Source organism: Ictidomys tridecemlineatus, chromosome 7, assembly GCF_052094955.1.
Source record: "Ictidomys tridecemlineatus isolate mIctTri1 chromosome 7, mIctTri1.hap1, whole genome shotgun sequence".
Taxonomy (NCBI): domain Eukaryota; kingdom Metazoa; phylum Chordata; class Mammalia; order Rodentia; family Sciuridae; genus Ictidomys; species Ictidomys tridecemlineatus.
Window position 1 is genome coordinate 165,274,492 of NC_135483.1, and position 21,292 is coordinate 165,295,783.

Below are 21,292 nucleotides of genomic sequence, written 5' to 3' on the forward strand. Positions count from 1 at the left end.
GTATCCAATTTCGGAACTGACGGGGGACGCTTTCTTTTACTCAATACCCCTATTTGCTAAGAGGCAGGATGACGCGGCGGAGAAAGAAAGACAGGCTAGCCTAGGACAAGTATGTAGGCAGTCGGGGATCTAACAAGGGAATAAAGGAGTCTGAAACTCCTGCTCTCTTCCTTGCTTTACTTTCCCACCCCTCGCCTCCAGGAATGGAAAAGACGGAGGATTGCGGCCGTGATAGGGGCGGGGCGCGGGGTGGTGCAAGGAGGAGAAATCTCGCGATAGCGAAGCGACCGGGGAGGGGGTGGCACCTCTTCCCTCCTCCTCCTCGCGTTAGTTCCGGTCGCAGAGGAGACACCGCTGCAGTTGCCGCCACATCGGGGATTTCTGGCTCTTTTCTCTTCGCCTTAAATTCGGTGAGCCCAGTCGCCCGACTCTTGCTGGGCCGAGATTGCGGCCCGTCGTCGCCCGGCAAAGGGCAAGGGAGGCAGCAGGTCGGATGCGGCGAGGCTTGGGTGGGCCTAAGCGGAGGCCGCCGCATGAGGCCAATCGGATCCGGGGCCTGGATTCGAGGGTCGGGTCCCTAGCTTTGGCTGGGAGGCCGAGAAGCCGGAGATCAAGCCAGAAGTAGGGTCCGGGAGCTTGCCGCGGCGCCGCAGGCGAGGCAGTGGCCGAAGCGGCCCACCTCTGGACGCTGCCCGGGCCTGGGTAACAAAGCCGCCGCGGCCTCTGTTGGGTGATGTACGCGTGGGGGGTTCCGGCGGGCGGGGCGGAGGAGCCGCCACCACCACTGAGGCCGCCTCCTCCGCCGCTGCTTTCGCTGGAGGGCGGGCGGATGTACGGGGCGGCGGGGCCCCCGGCGCGGAGCGCCTCGGCGCCTGTGGTCCGCTCGTTGCGGCGGCCGCCACCCCAGGCGACAGGGTCAGTGGAGAAGGGCCCACGGGACCCCACGGCACCCGACTGTAGTCGAGAGAGGGTTCCGGGACGGGGGCGGCTTATCTGCTCTTGTGGGTGGCTAAGGAAGAGTGTGGGTTGGGAGGCACGTGCCCGGGGACGAGGCTCACTTAGACTGTAGGTTACAGGGCAAAGAAGGCCCGGCCGTCACAGCTAATTTTGCAGGCCGGAGTTGTGCAAGCTTCGGTTGCGATCACAGGCATGCCTTTGGGGTAGGGTGGTACTGCTCAGAAGAAGGGATTCCCCTTTTGACGGCGTCTCAGGATTGAAATATATATTTCGGTGACTAGTGATAATTTCGGCGTTCTGTGGTGCTTAGAAGTAGTGGAAGATGTAGGCGAATTTAAAGAGGAATGTGGAAGAGACTTAACAATTATGTTTGTGATGGTGGATTTGTCACTGGTCACTGTGACACTGTAAAGTCATCCAAAGGTGTAGTTCCCAGGATTTCCTTAAAGTGCTTCTTATAGAGAGAAATGCAGATTTTGAAGTTAGATTTAATTCAAGTGAAGATAATTCTTTGTGCCTGCACCTGGTATATTGTCAAGTTGAAAGTGTGTTCCATGTGATTTATATGTGACTAGACTTAAGTTTTTTCTATGCTTCGTTTTTAAATGACTGTTACAACACAGATACTTTTAAGGCCATATTTCTGTTTTCCTAGGGTGTCTTTTATGAATAATCAAAAGCAGCAAAAGCCAACGCTATCAGGCCAGCGTTTTAAAACCAGAAAAAGAGGTAAATATTTATGTTTTAATATCTCTTCACACCTCCAGATATCTTTTGTATCCTGGTTCCTCTGACAGTCATTGTATAGTACTAAAACCTCAAGAGAGAATATCAGAAAGGAACTTGAATTTCTAGGTAACTTCCATTTCAGATGTGCCCCTAATACTTCTACTGCTTTCTCAAATTTGTGCTTTTTAATTATCAGCTTATCTCTAAGCAGGTTATTCAATGTTGTTTTTAGTGTAAAAATAAAATACCTTCTAGGACTAGGGTTGTGACTCAGTGGTGGAGTGCTTGCCTAGCATGTGTGAGGCACCAGGTTCAATTCTCAGCACCACATATAAATAAATAAATAGATAAAGGTTCATCGACATCTTAAAAAAAACTTTCTTAAAAAAAGACTTCACTAGCTAGCAGTTTCCTTTAAACAAACTTTTGCTTGAGCAAAGAGGTTAATTTGTAAAAAGAAAATTCCTAATGTCATTAATTTCACCCAAGTTATGCCAAGATGTGTGATAAGGATTGGGGATGTAACTCAGTGGTAAAATGCTTGCCTTGGGTATGATCTGCAGCAGCACACACATTCCCCCCCCCAAAAAAAAAGTGTAAAGAGAAAAGTCATAATTTACCCATAAAATGGAAGTAAATTATGGAGTAAGAGTCACATTGTAATGTGTAATGAAATTAAATATTTCTTACGGATTTAGTAAGAAACTAACTACTTTTTTTTTTTTGTATTGGTGTGTACTTAAATGAATGTTGACTTCAGTAGCAAGGAATTATGCTAGTAGTACAGGAGCTAAATAAGATATGGTGTCAGGTTTTTTATTAAGCTTAATATTTTCCAAAAAAAAAAAAACACTTTCAAGTATTCTTGCTTGAAAACACATAATCTGTTTTAAAAGAAGTTTAGAGAAATGGGTCAATTAATGGTAATAAGTTGTTTTTCTTTTTTTTTCAAGATTAAATAAATTTAAGAAACAGAAAGGAGAAAGGGAGAGAAAGAGAGAGTGACTCTTCCAGAGAAGAGGGGCTCCAGAGCTGGTTCCCCAAGGAGTGGGGATGTCCTGCCCCTTTTTATAGATTTCAGGTTTCCTTTCTTCTCAGGCCTCCTCTTCCCACTCAGCCTGTGTGACCAAAATGACTGGAACAGAGCTTGGGGGAGGGGGCTACCACTCCCATGTGGGCCCAAAAAGGCAGGAAAGGAGCTACCTGGTATATTCTTTAGCAGCTTCTTGCTAGATATATTCATTAGCAGCTCCATGCTGGGAGGAATAATTCCCTGGGGGCAGGTGACCTTGGCAACTCCTTGGCCTTGGAGGGGAAGTACTCATTTCTTTTTAGATCAGCCACCATCTTCCTGACCCAATCATTCATTATCTATAGGGACTGTAAACCCAGTCTCCTTCCCCCTTCTGATTAACGGAAGTGTACAGTAAGAGCTCTGGCTGCTTCGAGCTGGAAAGGGCTGACATGGAACAAGCAGTTTGGGTTTCCCTTTTAGGAATGTTTTGGGTCAGTCTAGGGGTCTATGGTAAAAGTCTGTTTTGAAGTCTTCTGAGAGGTGGGTGCTATTTGGTGACAATTCCAGATGAGCCCCCATCTGAACCTGGTCTTGAAAATCAGGATCTGGTCCTTGTTCCCCCAGTGTTGAAGATTAAACACCTGAGAAATGCTAAGGCAAGAGCAAAAGGTAAATTTTATTTAAGAAACAGACTCCAGAGAGAACAGGGTCCAGAGCTGGTGCCCCTGTTTTTCTTTTTCTATCTTGAGTAATATACAACTGAGATATGTTACAGTCTTTTATAATCTCTAGTATTCTGTTCCCTTGTAGAGGTGGTAAGGAGAGCAAAGTGTGATTTGATTCTAGTCTTTGCAGGTACATTTAGATTTAGCCAGTTAATTTTCTTAAGGAACAGGAGTTATAAACTAGAACAAATAATGCTGGTCAATAATATGCTTTCCAGCTGTGTGTTCTGGTGCACACCTATAATCCCAGCAAAGCAGGGGACTGAGGCAGGAGGGTCGTAAGTTCTAGGCCAGCCTCAGCAACTTAGCAGCAAGACCCAAAATTTTTAAAAAAGCATTCCTGTGTTCAATTTCCAGTAACCACCTCTCAAATAAACAAACAAAAAATTTAACCCTGGGAGCCAGCTGGTGTGGTGACCTGCCTGAAATCCCAGTACCATTAAAAAAAAATACATATACACACACTTTCCAAAGATTACTTTAATAAATACCAAATGAATGGTTAAATTAAAAACCAAATTGTTTGTGCATCTAAAGAACCAATACCCCAAGTATTTGGACAAATTTTCAAAGGGTCACTTAAGGTTTGAAGGATAGTCTAAAATCTGAAAAAGCCAAGATGCCTTAGAACATTCCAGGTGGAATTGTCTTGTGGCAGTAGGTACATGAAACATGAGTGCAATTTAGCTCACTTAATGAGATTTGTTTGAAAGAGTGGCAGGAGAAAAGCCACATAATTTGTGTGACTAGGCCATCCTGACTTACATTTGCAGAAGGAAGCTTGCAAAGGATATGAATGTAGTCTCTTTCCTCTTGTGTTTATTGCAAGTATTGGGTCATGTAGCTTGTGTTTGCTTTTTTCCCAGCTGTTGAAATAAATGAAATTAAGAGGAATTTGGTTAACATTGTAGTTTGATAGTACAAATAAGTCTTTTGGTAAGATTTCAAATGATTTGGGTTTTTCCCCACAGATGAAAAAGAGAGGTTTGACCCTACTCAGTTTCAAGACTGTATTATTCAAGGCTTAACTGAAACTGGTACTGATTTGGAAGCAGTAGCTAAGTTTCTTGATGCTTCTGGAGCAAAACTTGACTATCGCCGATATGCAGAAACACTCTTTGACATTCTGGTGGCTGGTGGAATGCTGGGTAAGTGTCTGGGTTTTATTGGTTTAAGATTTTAGGGAAGTGAATGTACAGAGATTATGGAGAATCCGGAATATAGACTATTGATGAACCTATTGGGTGGGGTGGTATTTTTGGCTGTGTTGTATTTTATTTCGTTTCTGCCTCCATAAGTTTTTTCCATTCTTTTCTTCTAATTCATAATAAGTTATCAGATTTCCCTGTTCTGTCAAGCCTCATGTTTGAAGTCTAATTTCCTACAAATCCCCAATTGATGATTTTTCCAACATATGTTTGAATACTACCATTTTATGGAGAAACTTCTACCCTTGTTTTGTTCTATGGATGCTCTAGTCCTGTGCTGCTCAGTACAGTAGCCATTTAGTCACATATGCCTATTAAGTACTTGGGATGAGGCTAGCAAATTAATATATGCAATAAGAAAAAAGTACACATTGAATTTTAAAGATGTAATAGAAAAGAGCCAGACATGATAGTGTAATCCCAGCTACTTAGTGAATCTAAGGCTGGATAATCAGCTTTAAGGCCATCTTGGGCAACATAACAAGGCCCCATCTCCAAAAAGACTTATTTTTTTAAAAGTTAACAGAAAAAAGAATGTAAGACAAGTTATTTCAAAATGTTTTTAGAGTGATACTACATTGCCATCCAAGCTATGAGGCTTACCTGACAGTGAATTACCCAGTAGTAGACCCAGGAACTTAGAACTCCTACCATTTTGGGGAGTGAAATTTGCCAAATTATATTGTTATGTTGTTTACATGTTTAAATATATAACAACAAATCCCACCATAAACTATAATGCACCAATAAATGAGGGAAGAATTCATCCCTTTTAATGCCTAGTCAAGAGAGTATTTCTTTTCATTGCATTAGCCAATTTGTAGTAAAAAATATGAAAGGTTTCTATTTCTATTCATAATACTGTTACTAGTAAGGTTTTTTTTTGGAAGGGGCGGGGAAGGTCTTTAAAAACATATTTACCAAGGAAGCCAGGTACATGTCTGTAATCCCAACTGTTAAGGAGGCTAAGGCAGAAGCATGGCAAGTTTTAGGAAGTCCCAGTCTCAATAAAAAGGGCTGGGGATGTGGCTCAGTGGCAGAGTACCCTGGATTCAGTCCTGAGTACAGATTTTAATCAAAAATTGTTTTTCTAAGGAACATTTAAAATACATCATAAAGAGAATAATATAATGAACACATCTGATCTTTTACCCAGCTTCAACAGTTGTTAACATATCTGTGCTTTTTTTCTCCTTCCCCCGATTTTTTAAAGCATTAAGTTTTCATAACAGAATTTGTTTTTATAACAGAAGCTTGAAGGATTACTTTCTTCATGGAAAATTACATGTAATCAGAGCCATCTCTGAACATCTCCATTTGACAGATTTGGCACTACTGAATGGTTATAGAGTTACTTTAGGGTGCTAAGATTGTTCTATGTATTCCTGTGTACATTTTTACTCTTCATTCTTATATACTGAACCCACCAAACACACTGGTTGATTAATTTTGCTTTTAAATTTGTCTTTTAGGATGTTACCATCTTATTTTCTATTGAAAATTCTTCTAAAAAATATTTTTTTTAAAAAAATGGGGCTTGGGCTGTGGCTCAGCAGTAGTGCACTTGCCTGGCATGTGTGGGGTACTGGGTTTAATTTTCGGCACCACATATAAATAAATAGAATAAAGGTCTATCAACAACTAAAAAATATTTTAAAAATAATAAAATAAAATTGCAAAATTTGAGACTGGGATGTAGCACAGTGGTAGTGCCCTTGGTTCAATCCCCAGTGCTGAAAATAACTAAAATAAGCAAAATTTTTTGTTAATATTCTTTAGCCCCAGGTGGTACACTGGCAGATGACATGATGCGTACACATGTCTGCGTTTTTGCAGCACAAGAAGACCTAGAGACCATGCAAGCATTTGCTCAGGTAAGTAAGATTTTACTTCATGTTTTCAGTTAGCTAATGTTTAAGGAACTTTTTGCTTTAAAGGGAGGGACATGTAGTTGGGTGTTGTGTTGCAGGCCTATAATACCAGCCACTCAGGAGGCTGAGGTAGAAGGGTTTCAAGGTCAAGGCCAGCCTCAGCATTTTAGCAAGACTTATCTCAAAAAATAAAAAGGACTGAGGTGTAGCTCAGTGGTTAAATCTCCTATACCACAAGCGTGCTCATGCACACACCCAGCAATACAAATCTATAGAGAAGTTGCAATTAAAGCATTAGAAGTACTGGTATATTTAGGATTGAGGAGCTGATAAAACTCTTCCCAAGTTGATATAAAGTGTAAGCTTTTGCCTTTAGTGTAAGACTTCCTTCTTTGCTGTTCTGGAAATAACTTTGGTGTTCTTCATAGGTTTTTAACAAGTTAATCAGGCGCTACAAATACCTGGAGAAAGGTTTTGAAGATGAAGTAAAAAAGGTATGAGGAGGGATTGTGTGTAGCTCAATGGTAGAACAAGAATAGGGTCAGGAAGAGAATGTTAAATTCTAATTCCCACAGATTTGATATAATTTTAAATAGGTGAGCTATAATTGAAATCTAATTTTGGAGTATATTATATAGTTTGTTAAAATAGTTCTAACTTGTGCACTGTTGCTTAGCTGTGTCCAAACAAATGGCAAAGTTAAAAGGCTAAGTGGAGTTGTTCAGAATATGGAGGGCAAAGGATTAGAGCCTAAAAAATTGAATAACAAATTTAGCTTAGCTTACTTGATATTTGAGTCTCAGTGTGAAATGTTTTATAAACGGTGCAAAGAAAATCTGATAACATTAATATTTATTGAGTGCCAGGTTTTGTTCTAATTATATCAACTCATTTAATATTCATTGAAGACCCTGGGAGCCAGGTGTAATAAGATGCCTGTAATCCTAGTGACTTAAAAGGCTGAGGCAGGAGGATTGCCAGTTTGAGACCAGCCTCAGCAATTTAATAAGGCCCTAGCAACTTAGCGAGGCCGGGTCTCACTCAAGATTTAAAAAAAAAATAAAAAGGGCTGCAGATGTAGCTCAGTGTAAAGCACTCCTGTATTTAGATCCCAGTTAACCCCCATCCCAGAACAAACCTGGGGAGGTTGAGGCAGGAGGATCACAAGTTTGAGACCAGACTCAGCAATTTAGCAAGATCCTATCTCGGGCTGGGGCTATAACTCAGTGGCAGAGTGCTTGCCTAGCAAGCGTGGGGCACTGGGTTCAATCCTCAGCACCACATGAAAATAAAATAAAGATATTGTGTCCACCTATAACTAAAAAATAAATATTTAAAAAAGGCAAAAAATAAAGGAATTCTGTCCATCTACAACTATAAAAAAAGGGGGGGGAATCCTATCTCAGAATAAAAAGGACTAGAGGTGTAGCTCAGTGGTAAAGTACCCCTGGATTCAGTCCCAAATACAACCCTGGTAGGCAAATTTTATTATCCACATAAAGTGTGAGGAAACTGAAGCACAGAGATTAAATACTTTGCCCAAGATTATTTAGCTAATCAGTTATTACAACTAAGATATAAACTTGAGTGATTAGGTCCCAGAGCCCACCCTTTCAATCAATAGAGTAAGTGTGCCTTGCTGTTTGTCTTAGTGTAAAGCAATTGTTTTTCTGACCCTAAACTATTTACTTTTACAGCTGCTACTGTTCTTAAAGGGTTTTTCAGAGTCGGAGAGGAACAAGCTGGCTATGTTGACTGGTGTTCTTCTGGCTAATGGAACACTTAATGCATCCATTCTTAATAGCCTTTATAATGAGAATTTGGTTAAAGAAGGTAATTAACCTTTAGCATAGGGTAGTCTTTGAATGGATTAGAGTGGAGTAGGTGTAATTAAAGTAAAAAGAAATGCTTTGGGAACCCAGAAAGATTGGTACCAATTGGGAGACTTGGGACATCTTTAATGGAGCTGACACACCAGAAAGATGTCAAGCTGAAAGGAATAATTAGTTCCTATTTGTGGCTTCTGTATTCTGACAGTGATTTTTTTTTTTTTAAGCTAACTTGGGCTGGGGATATAGCTCAGTTGGTAGTGTGCTTGCCTCACGTGCACAAGGCCCTGGGTTCAATCCCCAGCTCTACAAAAAAAAAAAAAAAAACGCTAATTTTTTTTTCTTCCCTTATATGGGGTACTAAGTATTTAAGGGCCTTTTAAATTCTCGCCACATTCCTGTTATTGTAGGAACTGTTACCCTTAACTTACATTACAAAACACTAAGTATAAAGTTGGCCAAAAATATGCAACTAGCAAAGGATGAAATAGGTGGGGCTGGGATTGTGTCTCAGTGGCTCAGTGGTAGAGAGCCTGGCGGGCGGGGCGGGACCCAGTTCCATTCTCAGCACCATATAAAAATAAAGGCACTGTGTTGTGTCCATCTACACCTAAAAAATAAACATTAAAAAAAAAGGATGAAATAGAGACATTGGAGTGAAAATGTAAGCAGTGGTAAAGGAAAACTGAGGATTCAGTTTAGAAAGAGAATGAATAATCCTGTGTGGTTGTACTGTGGAGGGGGGGAGTACATCGAGATAACAAGATTAAAATCTGAGAAGGTATTTCTGTTAGATGAGCTTTTTCTCCTCCCTTTCCCCTTTCACAGGAGTTTCAGCAGCTTTTGCTGTAAAACTCTTTAAATCATGGATAAATGAAAAAGACATCAATGCAGTAGCTGCAAGCCTTCGGAAAGTCAGCATGGATAATAGACTGATGGTTTGTAACTTTTTTCTTTCTTCCCATTCCTACCAACCCTAGAGGTATATGTAAGAGAAATTTTATTTTGAAATCTGAAAGTGGACAATATTTTAATTCTCCTTTCAGGAACTTTTTCCTGCCAACAAGCAAAGCGTTGAACACTTCACAAAGTATTTTACTGAGGCAGGCTTGAAAGAGCTTTCAGAGTATGTTCGGAATCAACAGACCATAGGAGCTCGCAAGGAGCTCCAGAAAGAGCTTCAAGAACAGATGTCTCGTGGCGATCCATTTAAGGATGTAAGCAGTTTTTCTTTAAACCATCTTTTTATGGCTAAACTTCTGGCACTTTCATGCATTTGAGAAACTTCAGAAATATTTCACCAGAGTGAGTGAATTAATACTTAGAGAATTGTACTTCATCTTAGCCATTTTCATATAATTAATTATTCAGTACCTTACTGATGTCCCAAAATGATGAAACTTGGGTATTTTGTGCAGTCCATTTGACAGACCTGATTCTGTTTCCTTCTCAGTTCCTACTAGCTGGTTTGTGTGTAAACTGAGGCTAAAACTCACTACCACTTCCAGTTCCAAAGGTTCTATCTATATGTGGTACATATGTGGTTGTTACTAATTGCATGAAGAGGTATTTTTATGCTTTCATAAAATGTCTAAGTTTGATGTGTGAAGTATATATATCAAAACTGACTTCCTTTACTAAATTTGGATTGTTTTGCAGATAATTTTATATGTCAAGGAAGAGATGAAAAGAAACAACATTCCAGAACCAGTTGTCATTGGGATAGTCTGGTCAAGTGTAATGAGCACCGTGGAGTGGAACAAAAAAGAGGAGCTTGTAGCAGAGCAAGCCATCAAGCACTTGAAGGTATTAGAACTGTGCCTGACAAACTGTTCTGCTTTTTAAGTGGGGATAAGTGAATTCTCACTGTTCTTTTCTAAGAGGATATATCACATCTTTGGTTCCTGGGGATGACCCTCCAGTAAGTAGACAAGTAACATTAACTACTCATAACACTTTTAAGTCTGACTTAGGATTTATTTGTTTTTTATCACAGGTTAAAAAACAAGAAAACGTTTAAAAGTAATTTAAGCCTGCAATTTGATGTTTGTTTTTGAGAGAATATAGGAAAACACCCCCCACCCATATTAACTGTTCAATAGTTGCCTGAAATGCTTACAGAATTATTTGATTTTGATGCTTAGTAGGTTTATGGGGGTTTGTTTTGCTTTAATATTCTTGCTTTTAATTTCCAATAAATATATTTCACAGTGATTTTAAAATATGGATTGTGTTCTGTGTTGTAAGAGTTTTATAATGGTTGGTTATTGTATTGAATGACTAAATATTCTCTTCCTTTAAAAGCAATACAGCCCTCTACTTGCTGCCTTTACTACTCAAGGTCAGTCTGAGCTGACTCTGTTACTGAAGATTCAGGAGTATTGTTATGACAACATTCATTTCATGAAAGCCTTCCAGAAAATAGTGGTGCTTTTTTATAAAGGTAATATAAATTTTGAATGTTTTGAATGTGTTTTTTAAGTTCTTGAACTAGAGGAGCCAGGTGTGATGGCACATGCCTGTGATTCCATCTCTCAGGAGGCCAAGGCAGGAGGATCACAAGTTTGATTCCAGCCAAACTTCACAAGATCCTGTTTCAAAATGAAAAGGAGGATTGGAGGGTGGCAAGTCCTTGAATAGTCCATTGCTTTCAAATGAGTATCTGAACTTGGGCTCCTTGAACTGTTTTACTTCTAGGCATCTTTGATTAAGTTGGGTGCTTTTTAGAATATTTCTATCAGAATATCTCCCTGTTCACAAGTTAAAATCCAAAGCCATTGTGAACACCACATCAAATTCCCCCAGGTCGAGGCTGGGGATGTGGCTCAAGCGAGCGTGCTAGATCCTCAGCACCACATACAAAGAAAGATGTTGTATCCACCGAAAACTATAAATAAATAAATAAATAGATAAATAAATAAATAAATGTTAAAAAAATTTTTTTCCCTGGTCCCTTCTCCAGACATACTTCCTACCTCTAGTCGTCTTCTGCCTATGGGAAGCCTGTCACTCAATGTTGATTTTCATTTGTGCTTTAAGACTGGTTTAGAATGCTTCTGTAACTCCCCTATTGCAGTTTTTGCTTCTTTCCTGAGATCTGAGTTATAGAAACATGCTGTAAATTTAGTAGTAAATACAGGCCTCTTTTGGGAGAGAACCCATGCAGGCAGTTAATTTATTAGTGGTGATAGCACTTTACAGTTCCCCATTTATCAGAGTAGCCTGAATCCCAGTAGCTGTAGATGGTGTGTACATGTGTTCTCTCTCTAGTTTTCAATGATGATCTTTTTAGTTCTGTGTATTCTAAACTTAAGAACAGGAATCAACCCTGGTCTCTAAAAAATGTTTAAAAGGAAAGTATGGAAAATGGGTAGTACCTATGCTTCAGTGATTGTCATCTTTAGTATTTAGGTTTATTGAAAGCATTTATTCAAATCCCTACAGTTTGGGTAGTTTCATACATGAACAGCAAGTTGAGAAAAGTCTTTTAAAAATAATGATCCTTTCATCTTTTTAACTTTTCTTGAAATTGTGAAGAAACCAGTGTTTTGAATAGATTTGTCTTATAACCAAAAATAATGTTTTTACTTTCTGTAAATGTTGTTGCCAAGCAGGCATTGATAGTTGATAATTTTGAACCACCTTAGGTAGTTTCTCATGTGGAGAAATACATTAAAACTCCTAATGTAATGATTTATTGCTCTCTATAGCTGAAGTCCTGAGTGAAGAGCCGATTCTGAAGTGGTATAAAGATGCACATGTTGCAAAGGGGAAAAGTGTCTTCCTTGAACAAATGAAAAAGTTTGTTGAATGGCTCAAAAATGCTGAAGAAGGTAAGTCTTTCCCTTTGTGCAGATGGTTTGGAAACTGATTTTAATATTTAGGCTATATGTCCACATTTGCATTCTTCTCATTCTCTTGCTGCTTTGTACCTAGGGAGTACATACCTTGTTTACTTATGACAAACTTGCAAATAGTCATTGATTTAAGCCAGTTGGGGAAATTAGGCTATAATTATTAAAGTATTTTGATGGCATAGCTATAATACTAAAGATTCTTAGAAGGGATATTGATTTTTTGTTTGGTACTGGGGATTAAACCCATGGGTGCTGTACCACTGAGCTACATACATCCCCCGTCCTTTTTTTTTTTTTTTTCATTTTGAGATGGGTTCTTGCTGAGCTGCTGAGGTTGGCCTCAAACTTGGAATCCTCCCTGCCTCAGCCTCCTGAGGAGCTGAAATCACAGGTGTATATCATCATGCCTGGCAGGAAATTGATAATTTTGAGAATATTTATTTGAATGAATACTTTTTAATGTCTTCATATAAGTAAGATATTACTAGTGGAATTCTTCTTTATAATTTTAAGTGTTTTAAAGTAGAAAATGGGAAATTTTGCTTTCTGACATAAAATGTTTGACTACATTTTCCCCCTTTCTAGAATCGGAGTCTGAAGCTGAAGAAGGTGACTGAATTTTGAAACTACATCCTCAGTAAAGCAAACAGGAGTTGTAGATAAAATGTCATGTCTCATGTGTCCTGGTTCTTACATCTTCCTACCTCCCTATATCAAGCATGATATAAGGGCTTTCATGGCAAATTTTATTTTAACTGTTTCTATGGTTACTGGAAATGTTGGGTTTAGTTTCTAAAACCATGTTTTAAGTAGCTACAGGAGCTATAGATTTGAATCTAATGTTGCATTAGTCTTTTCAGTTATCTTCTACCTCCTGTATTTTCTACTGTAATAATGTAATTTAAGGCCTTCCACAATGAACAGTTCACTTTATTCCCTGGGTTTTCTATATATAAACAGTTTTCAAGATATGATTTGGTTAAAAATAATTTGTTATAAAAATTCTGTTTGCAAATTAAACTGTAAAAGTATCCAAAGTCTCAAAAGGCAATGGTTTGTGTGATAATTTGGTATGCCTAGAGCCCTATTCATTAATGAAAGTCTCTTACACAGTAATTGAACGCATTAACATGATCCTGAGTATTTGGACCATTGCTTGCATGTTAACATTTACTTGTATTTTTAATCCCAGATGTCCTTAAGTTCAATTGTTTGCTCTCTGTCTTTCATCATTAGTGAAGCTATGGAGAACAAACTTGAAGTTTGAGGAATCTCATGTCAGAGATGGTGGGAAGAAGAAAATTGAGCTTTTTCCCATTGAGAAACTTCTGCATTTAGTTTGTATCTTTCTAGGCAAAACAAATGGGTACTCTTTTTCATATGAACATTTTCAAATGTACCATAGAAGTCTTATTTTGGGCTCAGAATACCCTTAGTTTGATATGAAAGGACTTCTAAAAAAGTGTGAATAGAGGAAATGACTGTTATAGACCCCATAAAATTGTTGAGTCAGCATGTTCTAATTGGGGATCTGAATTTAACTTATATTTCCTTTTGGCTTAGAGCATTTATTCCAAAGAATGAAGTACAATAATTGTATATTCTCACTTGGTCGTACTGGACTGGCTTCATTCTCTTAGTACATTCAGTAATGACTCAAGCATCTGGCTATTAATATACCCTAGTTGCCAACTCTTAATTGCCATGAGCCAAATATTTCTTCTATGTGATTAATCCATTTATTTTAATGGCTGCCTTTTAATTTTTCATCTTTTTATTTTCTTGCTGCTGCCCATCCATGTATGTAGTCATTAAGGGGAAAATATTACAACATTTTTGGGTGGAAAGGCATTGTGTTATAAGTGAATGTTTTGAAGGATTTTTTAATTGAAAGAAACTAGCCTGGAATAATGCCACCAGAGATTGAGTGGAAATTACCCCTTTTGAAGGTGCCATTCTTATTAGCCAAGAAGTTGGTATTTAAACATTCATCTTGAGGGAATAACGTGTAATATATAATTTGAAATAAAGTTATAGTGACCTTAAGAAGAGCATTATAACAGATAACATTGTGGGAATGGGGTGATTTTGTTAAATGAATAACTTGGATAAAGTTTTCATGTGCAGGCAAAATGTATTCACTAGATTTCTACATAGTGATCTGCTTTTACTTTGTAATTTGTAGTCCGCAAAATACTTTTTTTTTTTTAAATAAAGTCCATCCTTACACTTAGGTTTTATAGATTAGCCTTTTTCTTTGTTTATAAATTTCATTTTAATACCTAGTAGTATACTGTATGTTGTGTGTTTAGATGTCTTTGCTGTATAAGCATTAAATAATTCCTCCTTTCATCCTTAAAACTCCCAAATTGTAAACACCTACACAGAATTATGATGTAGCTGAAACTACATTGACATTTTTACGACCAAATCATTGCATGTTATTGCCGTACAAAGTGTACCCTGTTCTATTATATACTGTGTATAGTGAAAGAGTGTGTAGTCTTCCAGAACTACATTATGATCTTTGATCATAGTTTTTTTCTTCATAATGACACAGTAGTGTTTACTTACTACAGTATTTAGTAAATGGATAAGTCATCTGTGAGTATGATATGAAGAAAGGGAATGCTTTATAAAACAATTGCAGATTTTCATTTTGAATTTTAAAACTCAGCTGCCAGTGCCAACCTATGGCCTCAAATATGTAATTCTTAATAAAGATGTTAAACTTGTACTTTTAATTTTATGATTGGATAAATGTTAAGTTGATTTTCCTAGTTTGGTGTCAGTTTCTAAGCATAAGTTTCCACTTGGATGCTATAATTAAATGTGTGTTTAGAGCTGATAAATTTCTTAGTCTTCCTCTAGGTTTATTGTCCTAGAAATTCTTTTTGTTCCCATAAATATTCATTCCAGATACCAAAATGGCCACGGGGTTTTTTAACATGATTATGATGGTGGTGAGGGAAAAATGCACATTTAAGAGATTAACCTCTGGTTCAGTGTTTCTTCTGCGTTTCCCCCAAGAAATTTATTTTTTTCCTAGTAGCATCCCCAATAAATTTTAATATCATAGATACACTGTGTATGTACTGTGTCTGTGCTTTATATATGAAAGGAGTAAGACTTTTTGGTTCCCCCTTGGGGTAAAGTCACCTCCATAGAGAATGTACACTTATATACCTTATTAAAAAAGGAGAGAAAGCTGGGTACAGTAGCTTATGCCTGTAATCCCAGGTACTTGGGAGGCTGAGTCAGGAGGAATGAAAGCTGGAGATACCAGTTGGACAATTTAGACTGTCTCAGAAATTGGGATTGGATGTTGCTCAGTGGCCAAGGCTTACCTAGTGTGTGTGAAGCACCAGTTTGATTTCTAGTGCTGTGGGTGGGGTGTTGGTTTTTTTTAAAAGAGGAGTCCTAATGATATGTGTTTATGCATGTCCTTGGTGAGAAGCAATATATATATATATATATATATATATATATATTTTTTTTTTTTTTTTCTGTCAGTATCACTAGAAAATGAAAGGAATTCCCATAAGTCATCTTTCAACAGTTTCCTTTGTACCTTAGCCCATCATAGGCACCAGGCAAGGCATTTCCTATTGGCTTTTGGAGATTCTTACTTGGTTGTAAATGTATCAATAAATAGAATCATTTGGACTTCTAATATGTAAAAATGTTTGAAAATCTTACAGATGATTGATTTATCTCAAGGTTGTAGGGACAGTGCTAATGAATTTTTACTGTTCACTGAAGTAGGCTGCTTATACAAAATAACGCACCACCACTGTGGGTTGACTTCAAATATAGATGACAACATTGGCATATGTATATTAGACTATAAAATTTACTTTGTAAAAATTTTCCTCGGTTGCTATTCACAGTTGCCATGTAAAGTAGATTAATAAGCATTTCTGTAAGAAATCTGTTAAATTGCCTTACCATGATTTTTTTAATATGTAATATTAGTCCTTTAGTATCAATATGAGGTATTTCTATTCACCAGCCTACTGAGGCCTAAAGATTTAAAATATTGGGAATAAAAAGGGTTTTCAGTAGGCTTGATTTTAAATGGAAACTGAAATCTGATAAGTACTTTTGTCTTGACTTTTGTCTTAGAAGTTGAATTCCAGTGGATTATAATCTGAACACAAACTTAGAATATAATTGAAAACTGGATGAGAAAAGCTTCCCAACTCTTCTCCCCACCCTATCCCTATTTAACTATGGGCAGTTTAGGAATCTGGCAAATCAGCCATTTTCATTCTCCAGTGCACTTATTAATGAAGTGAAAGAATGAGAGCACTTTACAAATGTACTTAAATCACTGTCACTTTAGTCCCTCTTAATCAGAAATTTAAAGCTCCACTGATGTATTATCTAGATGAGAGTGGTAAAAAGCTGCAGATTCCTTGCTTTTGTAGACTGCTCAGAGACCCATTTGTAAAACAATCAAAAGTTGTGTGTGTGTGTGTAATATATATATCACACATACAGGTTAGTGGCAGAGTACTTCCCTAACATACACAAGGCCCTCGGTTTGATCCCTAAAACTACAAAGAAAAAAATAATGAGCTAGGAGCCAATTCAAGCTAAAATATTAAGGAGAAAAGAATTGAAGGGACAAAAATTGTTTAAACTATTTCTTAAAATATTGAAGATTGTGCTTAAAATTAAGTTCACTTAAATAAACTGGAAATAAGTGACCTGGTTATAGACTGAAGCTTTTATTACTTAAAAAGACGTTCTACATTCTATTTTAAGGATAAAATATTTTCTCTGTAAATACACCTCATTTCTATTCTAGTTAGGCATAATGGAGCCGGGCACAGCAAACAGTTGAAGAACGGAGGAAACTGGATAGCTGGTAACCCAGATAGCTCTTGGCACTCTGAACAACCTCAAGTACAGCCATCTAAGCCAGTGATATTGCTGCATTCATTATTTGTGTTTAACTGTGAAACTTGCATCTTGTCTGTACTCTTGAAATTGAATAAAATTTCATGAGACTCCTTATTAATGTAGAGAAAAGCAATGACTGTTCAGTTGGTTGTACACTAAAGCCTCAGACCTTGACCTTATTTCATGGTTTAATTAGGAACCAAAGGGTTTTCTCAGACATGCTTTTCTTCTGGACGGCACCTTTGCCTTTGTATGGCTTACATATTTCAAACTTGTTGTGTGGTGGTATATACCTATAATCCCAGCAATTTTGGGAGGCTAAGACAGAATTACAAGTTTGGGGCCACCTGGCAAGAACCTGTCTCAAAAATAACTGGGGGTGCAGCTCAGTAGTAAAGGGCCTCTAGGTTCAATCCAAAGACCCCAGCCAGTGTTTGATTTTCAAAGATACCAATTCCATTTATTCTCTCCAGAGTAGGCTGTAGGTCCCTATCAGCCCACATGTCTAGTAGATCAAACTGTCCACTCCAGCTCCAAAAATAACCTATCAAATACTGTCACCTTAATTCAAGCCACCAGTATCTTAAATGGAGAAGTGACCTCTGCATACACTTTGTACACCTCATCTGTTAGCACAGTAGCTAGAACATTCTTTAAGTGTAGTTCAGAAGCTTGACTTCCCCTAGAAAGCCCTACATGATCACTTCAGTTGAATCTGCCTTTCCCTCTTACTATATGCCCAATATTCCTAATGTCTGTGGAAAGTTATGAACTCTACCTAACAAACTGTATAAGGAGGAATATCAATGTCCATCATACAAGGCTGGATTCCTAGTGGATAAAATACGTAAGGCCCAGGAGAACATTAAGTGTAAGCACAGTGGCCTCATCACTCCAGCAGCCTTGGGACACTTCTGGTTGTTCTAAGCATAGGACAGACACTTCACCAGGGTCCACAGTAAGGATTCCACTAAACCTAAAGCTACAATTGCTGCCTGATTATTTAGGGCTTTTTTTTTTTTTTTTTTAAAGGTTGGCCACCAGCAAATAAAGGTGTCAGTATAAAAGCAGCAAAATTGGCCTGGTTATTATGAAAGAGGGTTTGCAGGACAAGGCAGGATATTCAGGGCTTTGGGGTCTCCCTTGGGCATTTCTTAGGATAACAGTTTCTTAACTATTAAAAGTGGATAATTATCACACTCATCACCTTACAAGGGCATAGTAAGCAGTGACTCAATTTCCCCACAAGGGATGAAGAATCCTGGCACAATGGTGCATGCCTATAATCCCAGCCACTTGGGAAGCTGAGGTGGAAGGATCATGAGTTCAAATCCAGCCTCAGCAACTTAGCAAGGCCCTATCTCTAATAAAATATTTTAAAAGGGCTGGGGATGTGGCTCAGTGGTTAATTGCCCCTGGGTTCAATCCCTGGCACCAAAAGGGGTGGGGGATGAAGATGTTGATACTATGAGGAAAACAAATTTCTATTAATAATTCTAATTTCCACCTGTGTGGGGTTTTCCCAAACTCAGTTCTCTGGGTGTTGTCATGGCCACAGCCCAATTATGCCAGGTCAGTGTGGTAGGTTGTTGGAAAGCCAAAGTGCCTGGACACAGGGAGACATGACATTGAGGCAGATCAGTGACTTCCAAGAAGAGTTCAGTAGCAACAGGCTGAGCAGATGGCACCTTCAACCTTCATGGTGTTTCACCAAGCACTGCCTCCTCTCATGGTGTTAGTTGGGTAGTGGCCAGCTAGATACCCTTTTTCACAGTGCCCTCCATTCCACATCAGGCCCCAAAGAAGGGTTTTACATTAGGCTGCAGAAGCAGTGACTTCATCAGCATTAGCTTGCTTGTATGACCAACATTCCAAGGAGTAACTAACTGTCCAGATGTACATGCAGTAAAACAGCTTTCTTCAGATAACACTAACTTGCTCTGGTTTTCAGCATGTACAAAAGAAAGCCAGTGTCTTTTCAAGGTAATATGTATCTGCCATGTGGTGACACAGAGCATAGCTGTAATCACAGCCATTTGGAGGCTGAGGCAGTAGGATCACAATTTCAAGGTCAATCTGGGTAATTTAGTGAGACCAATCTCTAGTATTTGCATACGTATCTAGACTTTCTGGCCTAGGTTTGCTCTCATTTTCCCTTTGGCTAGGGTTTTTTTGGCAAAAAAAAAAAAAAAAAAAGAGGGGGGGCACTCAGGGACATTTTTTTCCCCCTTTTAACTTATTGTCCTGTCCCCCTCTTTAGAATTGAGACAGGTGTTCTAAAACTCAAAATACAATCCTTATACTACCTGGAGTTAGCATCAGATCTCCACAGGTTAAGGATTCAGTCTCACAACTCAGTCCCCACTCAAATGACAATCACACATCTTTGTTGTTTTGGGTTTATGTGTGATTGATAGTCATCAAATCCCCTTATATGTATGCCAGGCAAGTGCCCTACCACTGATATATCCAGCAGTTTTTAAATTGTATTATGAGAAGGTCCCAAACTACATTGCCTAGGCTGGCCTCCAACTTGAGGTCTTCCTATCTCAGCCTCCCAAACACCTGGATTACAGGTCTGCACCACCAACACTACCTGGTGTCTGGTTATTTATTTAGTGGTGTTGGGGATTGAACCCAGGGCCTTATGCATGCAAGGCAAGCACTCTACCAACTGAGCTACATTACTAGTCCTTTCTCAGATTATTTTTTAACTGACCAGTTACATGTCATTTATTGGCTTATAGTTCTCATGTCTCCCTCTTCAAGTCTGATAATTTTGTAGAGCAGCACACAGGATTCAGGAAATCAGTTTACTTACTAGATAGCCAAGTGTGATGACACATACCCACAATCCCAGTGGCTCCAGAGGCTGGGGCAAAATTCAAAGCCAGCATCAGCATCTCAGCCAGGATTGTCTCTAAAAGCACTGGGGATGTGACTCAGTGGTTAAGCACCCCTAGGTTCAATCTGCTGTACAAAACAAAAACAACACAACAACAACAAAAAAACCCTAAACAAAGGAGATGCTCAAATGATGAGATGGAAGAACTACATAGAGCAAGGTCACATGGAAGGGACATGATTCATTCAATAACTGGCCATTGGTAAGTCAATCCCAACCCCTTCTTATATATAACCTCAGAGATGGGGAAGTGGTGCGAAATTTCCACCCTCTTACATGGGTGGGTTTCCTGGTAAATAGCTCCTATACTGATAGGCTTTTTAAGTCACCCTTACACTAACATAAAACTCAGGTGTGGTTCAAAGGTGCTTGTGATGAACAAAAAATGCTTCTTTCACCTGTTATCTACCTTATTCCTCTTCACCTAGGAAATCTAAAGGGTCCAGTACCTGGCACAGAACTAGAGACAGACCAAATAAATCTTTTTGTCATTGTAATGCAATACCACAGTATCCCATTAGGGACAAGCATTCTAGACCAGCAGGGTGCGAATATTAGCCTCCAACCATTTACATCAGTAGGGATGTTCCACCTCAATGTATTCATCTTCTTGTTTGTGGTACTTGGGGTGCTCTACCACCAAGCTACACTCCCAGGCCATTTTGGGACAAGCTATTGGTAAACAGCATTATGTATAAGATCTTGGGATATGCAAGATTGAAATGCCTCTGATATCATGACTTTACCTTCTAGAAAAGTATAAACAAGTAGAGGAAAGTATGTAGTGTTATGCACTTGAAATATTCATCAAAGGCTCACATCAAAGTCATTTCTTGGCTTGGTGCTTACTGGATGGTGATAGAACCTTTTAGAGGCAGGGCCCAGTAGGGCTAAGCTCTCAAAAGGATTCTAAGGCAGGGTGATGTTGCATGTCTATAATTATAAGGCCAATTTCAGCAACTTGAACCCGTCTCAAAACTTAAAAGGGCAGGCAGGAGATGTAGGTCAGCAGTAAGGTTCCCATACCCCCCCCCAAAAAATTAAGTTTCTTTGAGGGGGTGGGAGTGGGTAAAGGGTTTGGGATTGGGCACAGGGCCTTGCACTTTAGGCAACTACCCAATCCCCCACCTTTTTTTCACAATACCTTTAATTTTTTATGTGGTTCTGAGGATTGCACCCAGTGCCTCACACAGGCAAGGTAAGCACTGTAGTGCTGAGCCACAACCCCAGGCCCTCCAATCATCTCTTTTTAACATTGAGACAGGGTTTCGGTTAGCCTTAAATTTGC

General features: G+C 38.8%; 1 protein-coding gene across 1 annotated transcript; it reads left to right on the forward strand.

Moving 5' to 3' along the window:
• Nucleotides 1–272: 272 nt before the first annotated feature.
• Nucleotides 273–17,213, forward strand: Bzw1 (basic leucine zipper and W2 domains 1). Its single transcript, XM_078017838.1, has 13 exons — nt 273–410; nt 1,613–1,686; nt 4,398–4,574; nt 6,414–6,508; nt 6,934–6,999; nt 8,203–8,338; nt 9,163–9,272; nt 9,381–9,551; nt 9,994–10,140; nt 10,639–10,777; nt 12,045–12,167; nt 12,777–12,800; nt 17,005–17,213. The coding sequence occupies exons 2-13, from the start codon at nt 1,623–1,625 to the stop codon at nt 17,202–17,204; spliced, it is 1,452 nt and encodes a 483-aa protein (XP_077873964.1). The 5' UTR covers nt 273–410; nt 1,613–1,622; the 3' UTR covers nt 17,205–17,213.
• The last annotated feature ends 4,079 nt before the right edge of the window (nt 17,214–21,292 follow it).

Bases quoted from the DNA above. Each gene is read 5' to 3' on its own strand.
- Bzw1 (XM_078017838.1), top strand. From the start codon at position 1,623: ATGAATAATCAAAAGCAGCAAAAGCCAACGCTATCAGGCCAGCGTTTT. The intron at 4,575-6,413 runs GTAAGTGTCTGG...AATATTCTTTAG, and splicing joins GGTGGCTGGTGGAATGCTGG to CCCCAGGTGGTACACTGGCA. The intron at 10,141-10,638 runs GTATTAGAACTG...TTCCTTTAAAAG, and splicing joins AAGCCATCAAGCACTTGAAG to CAATACAGCCCTCTACTTGC.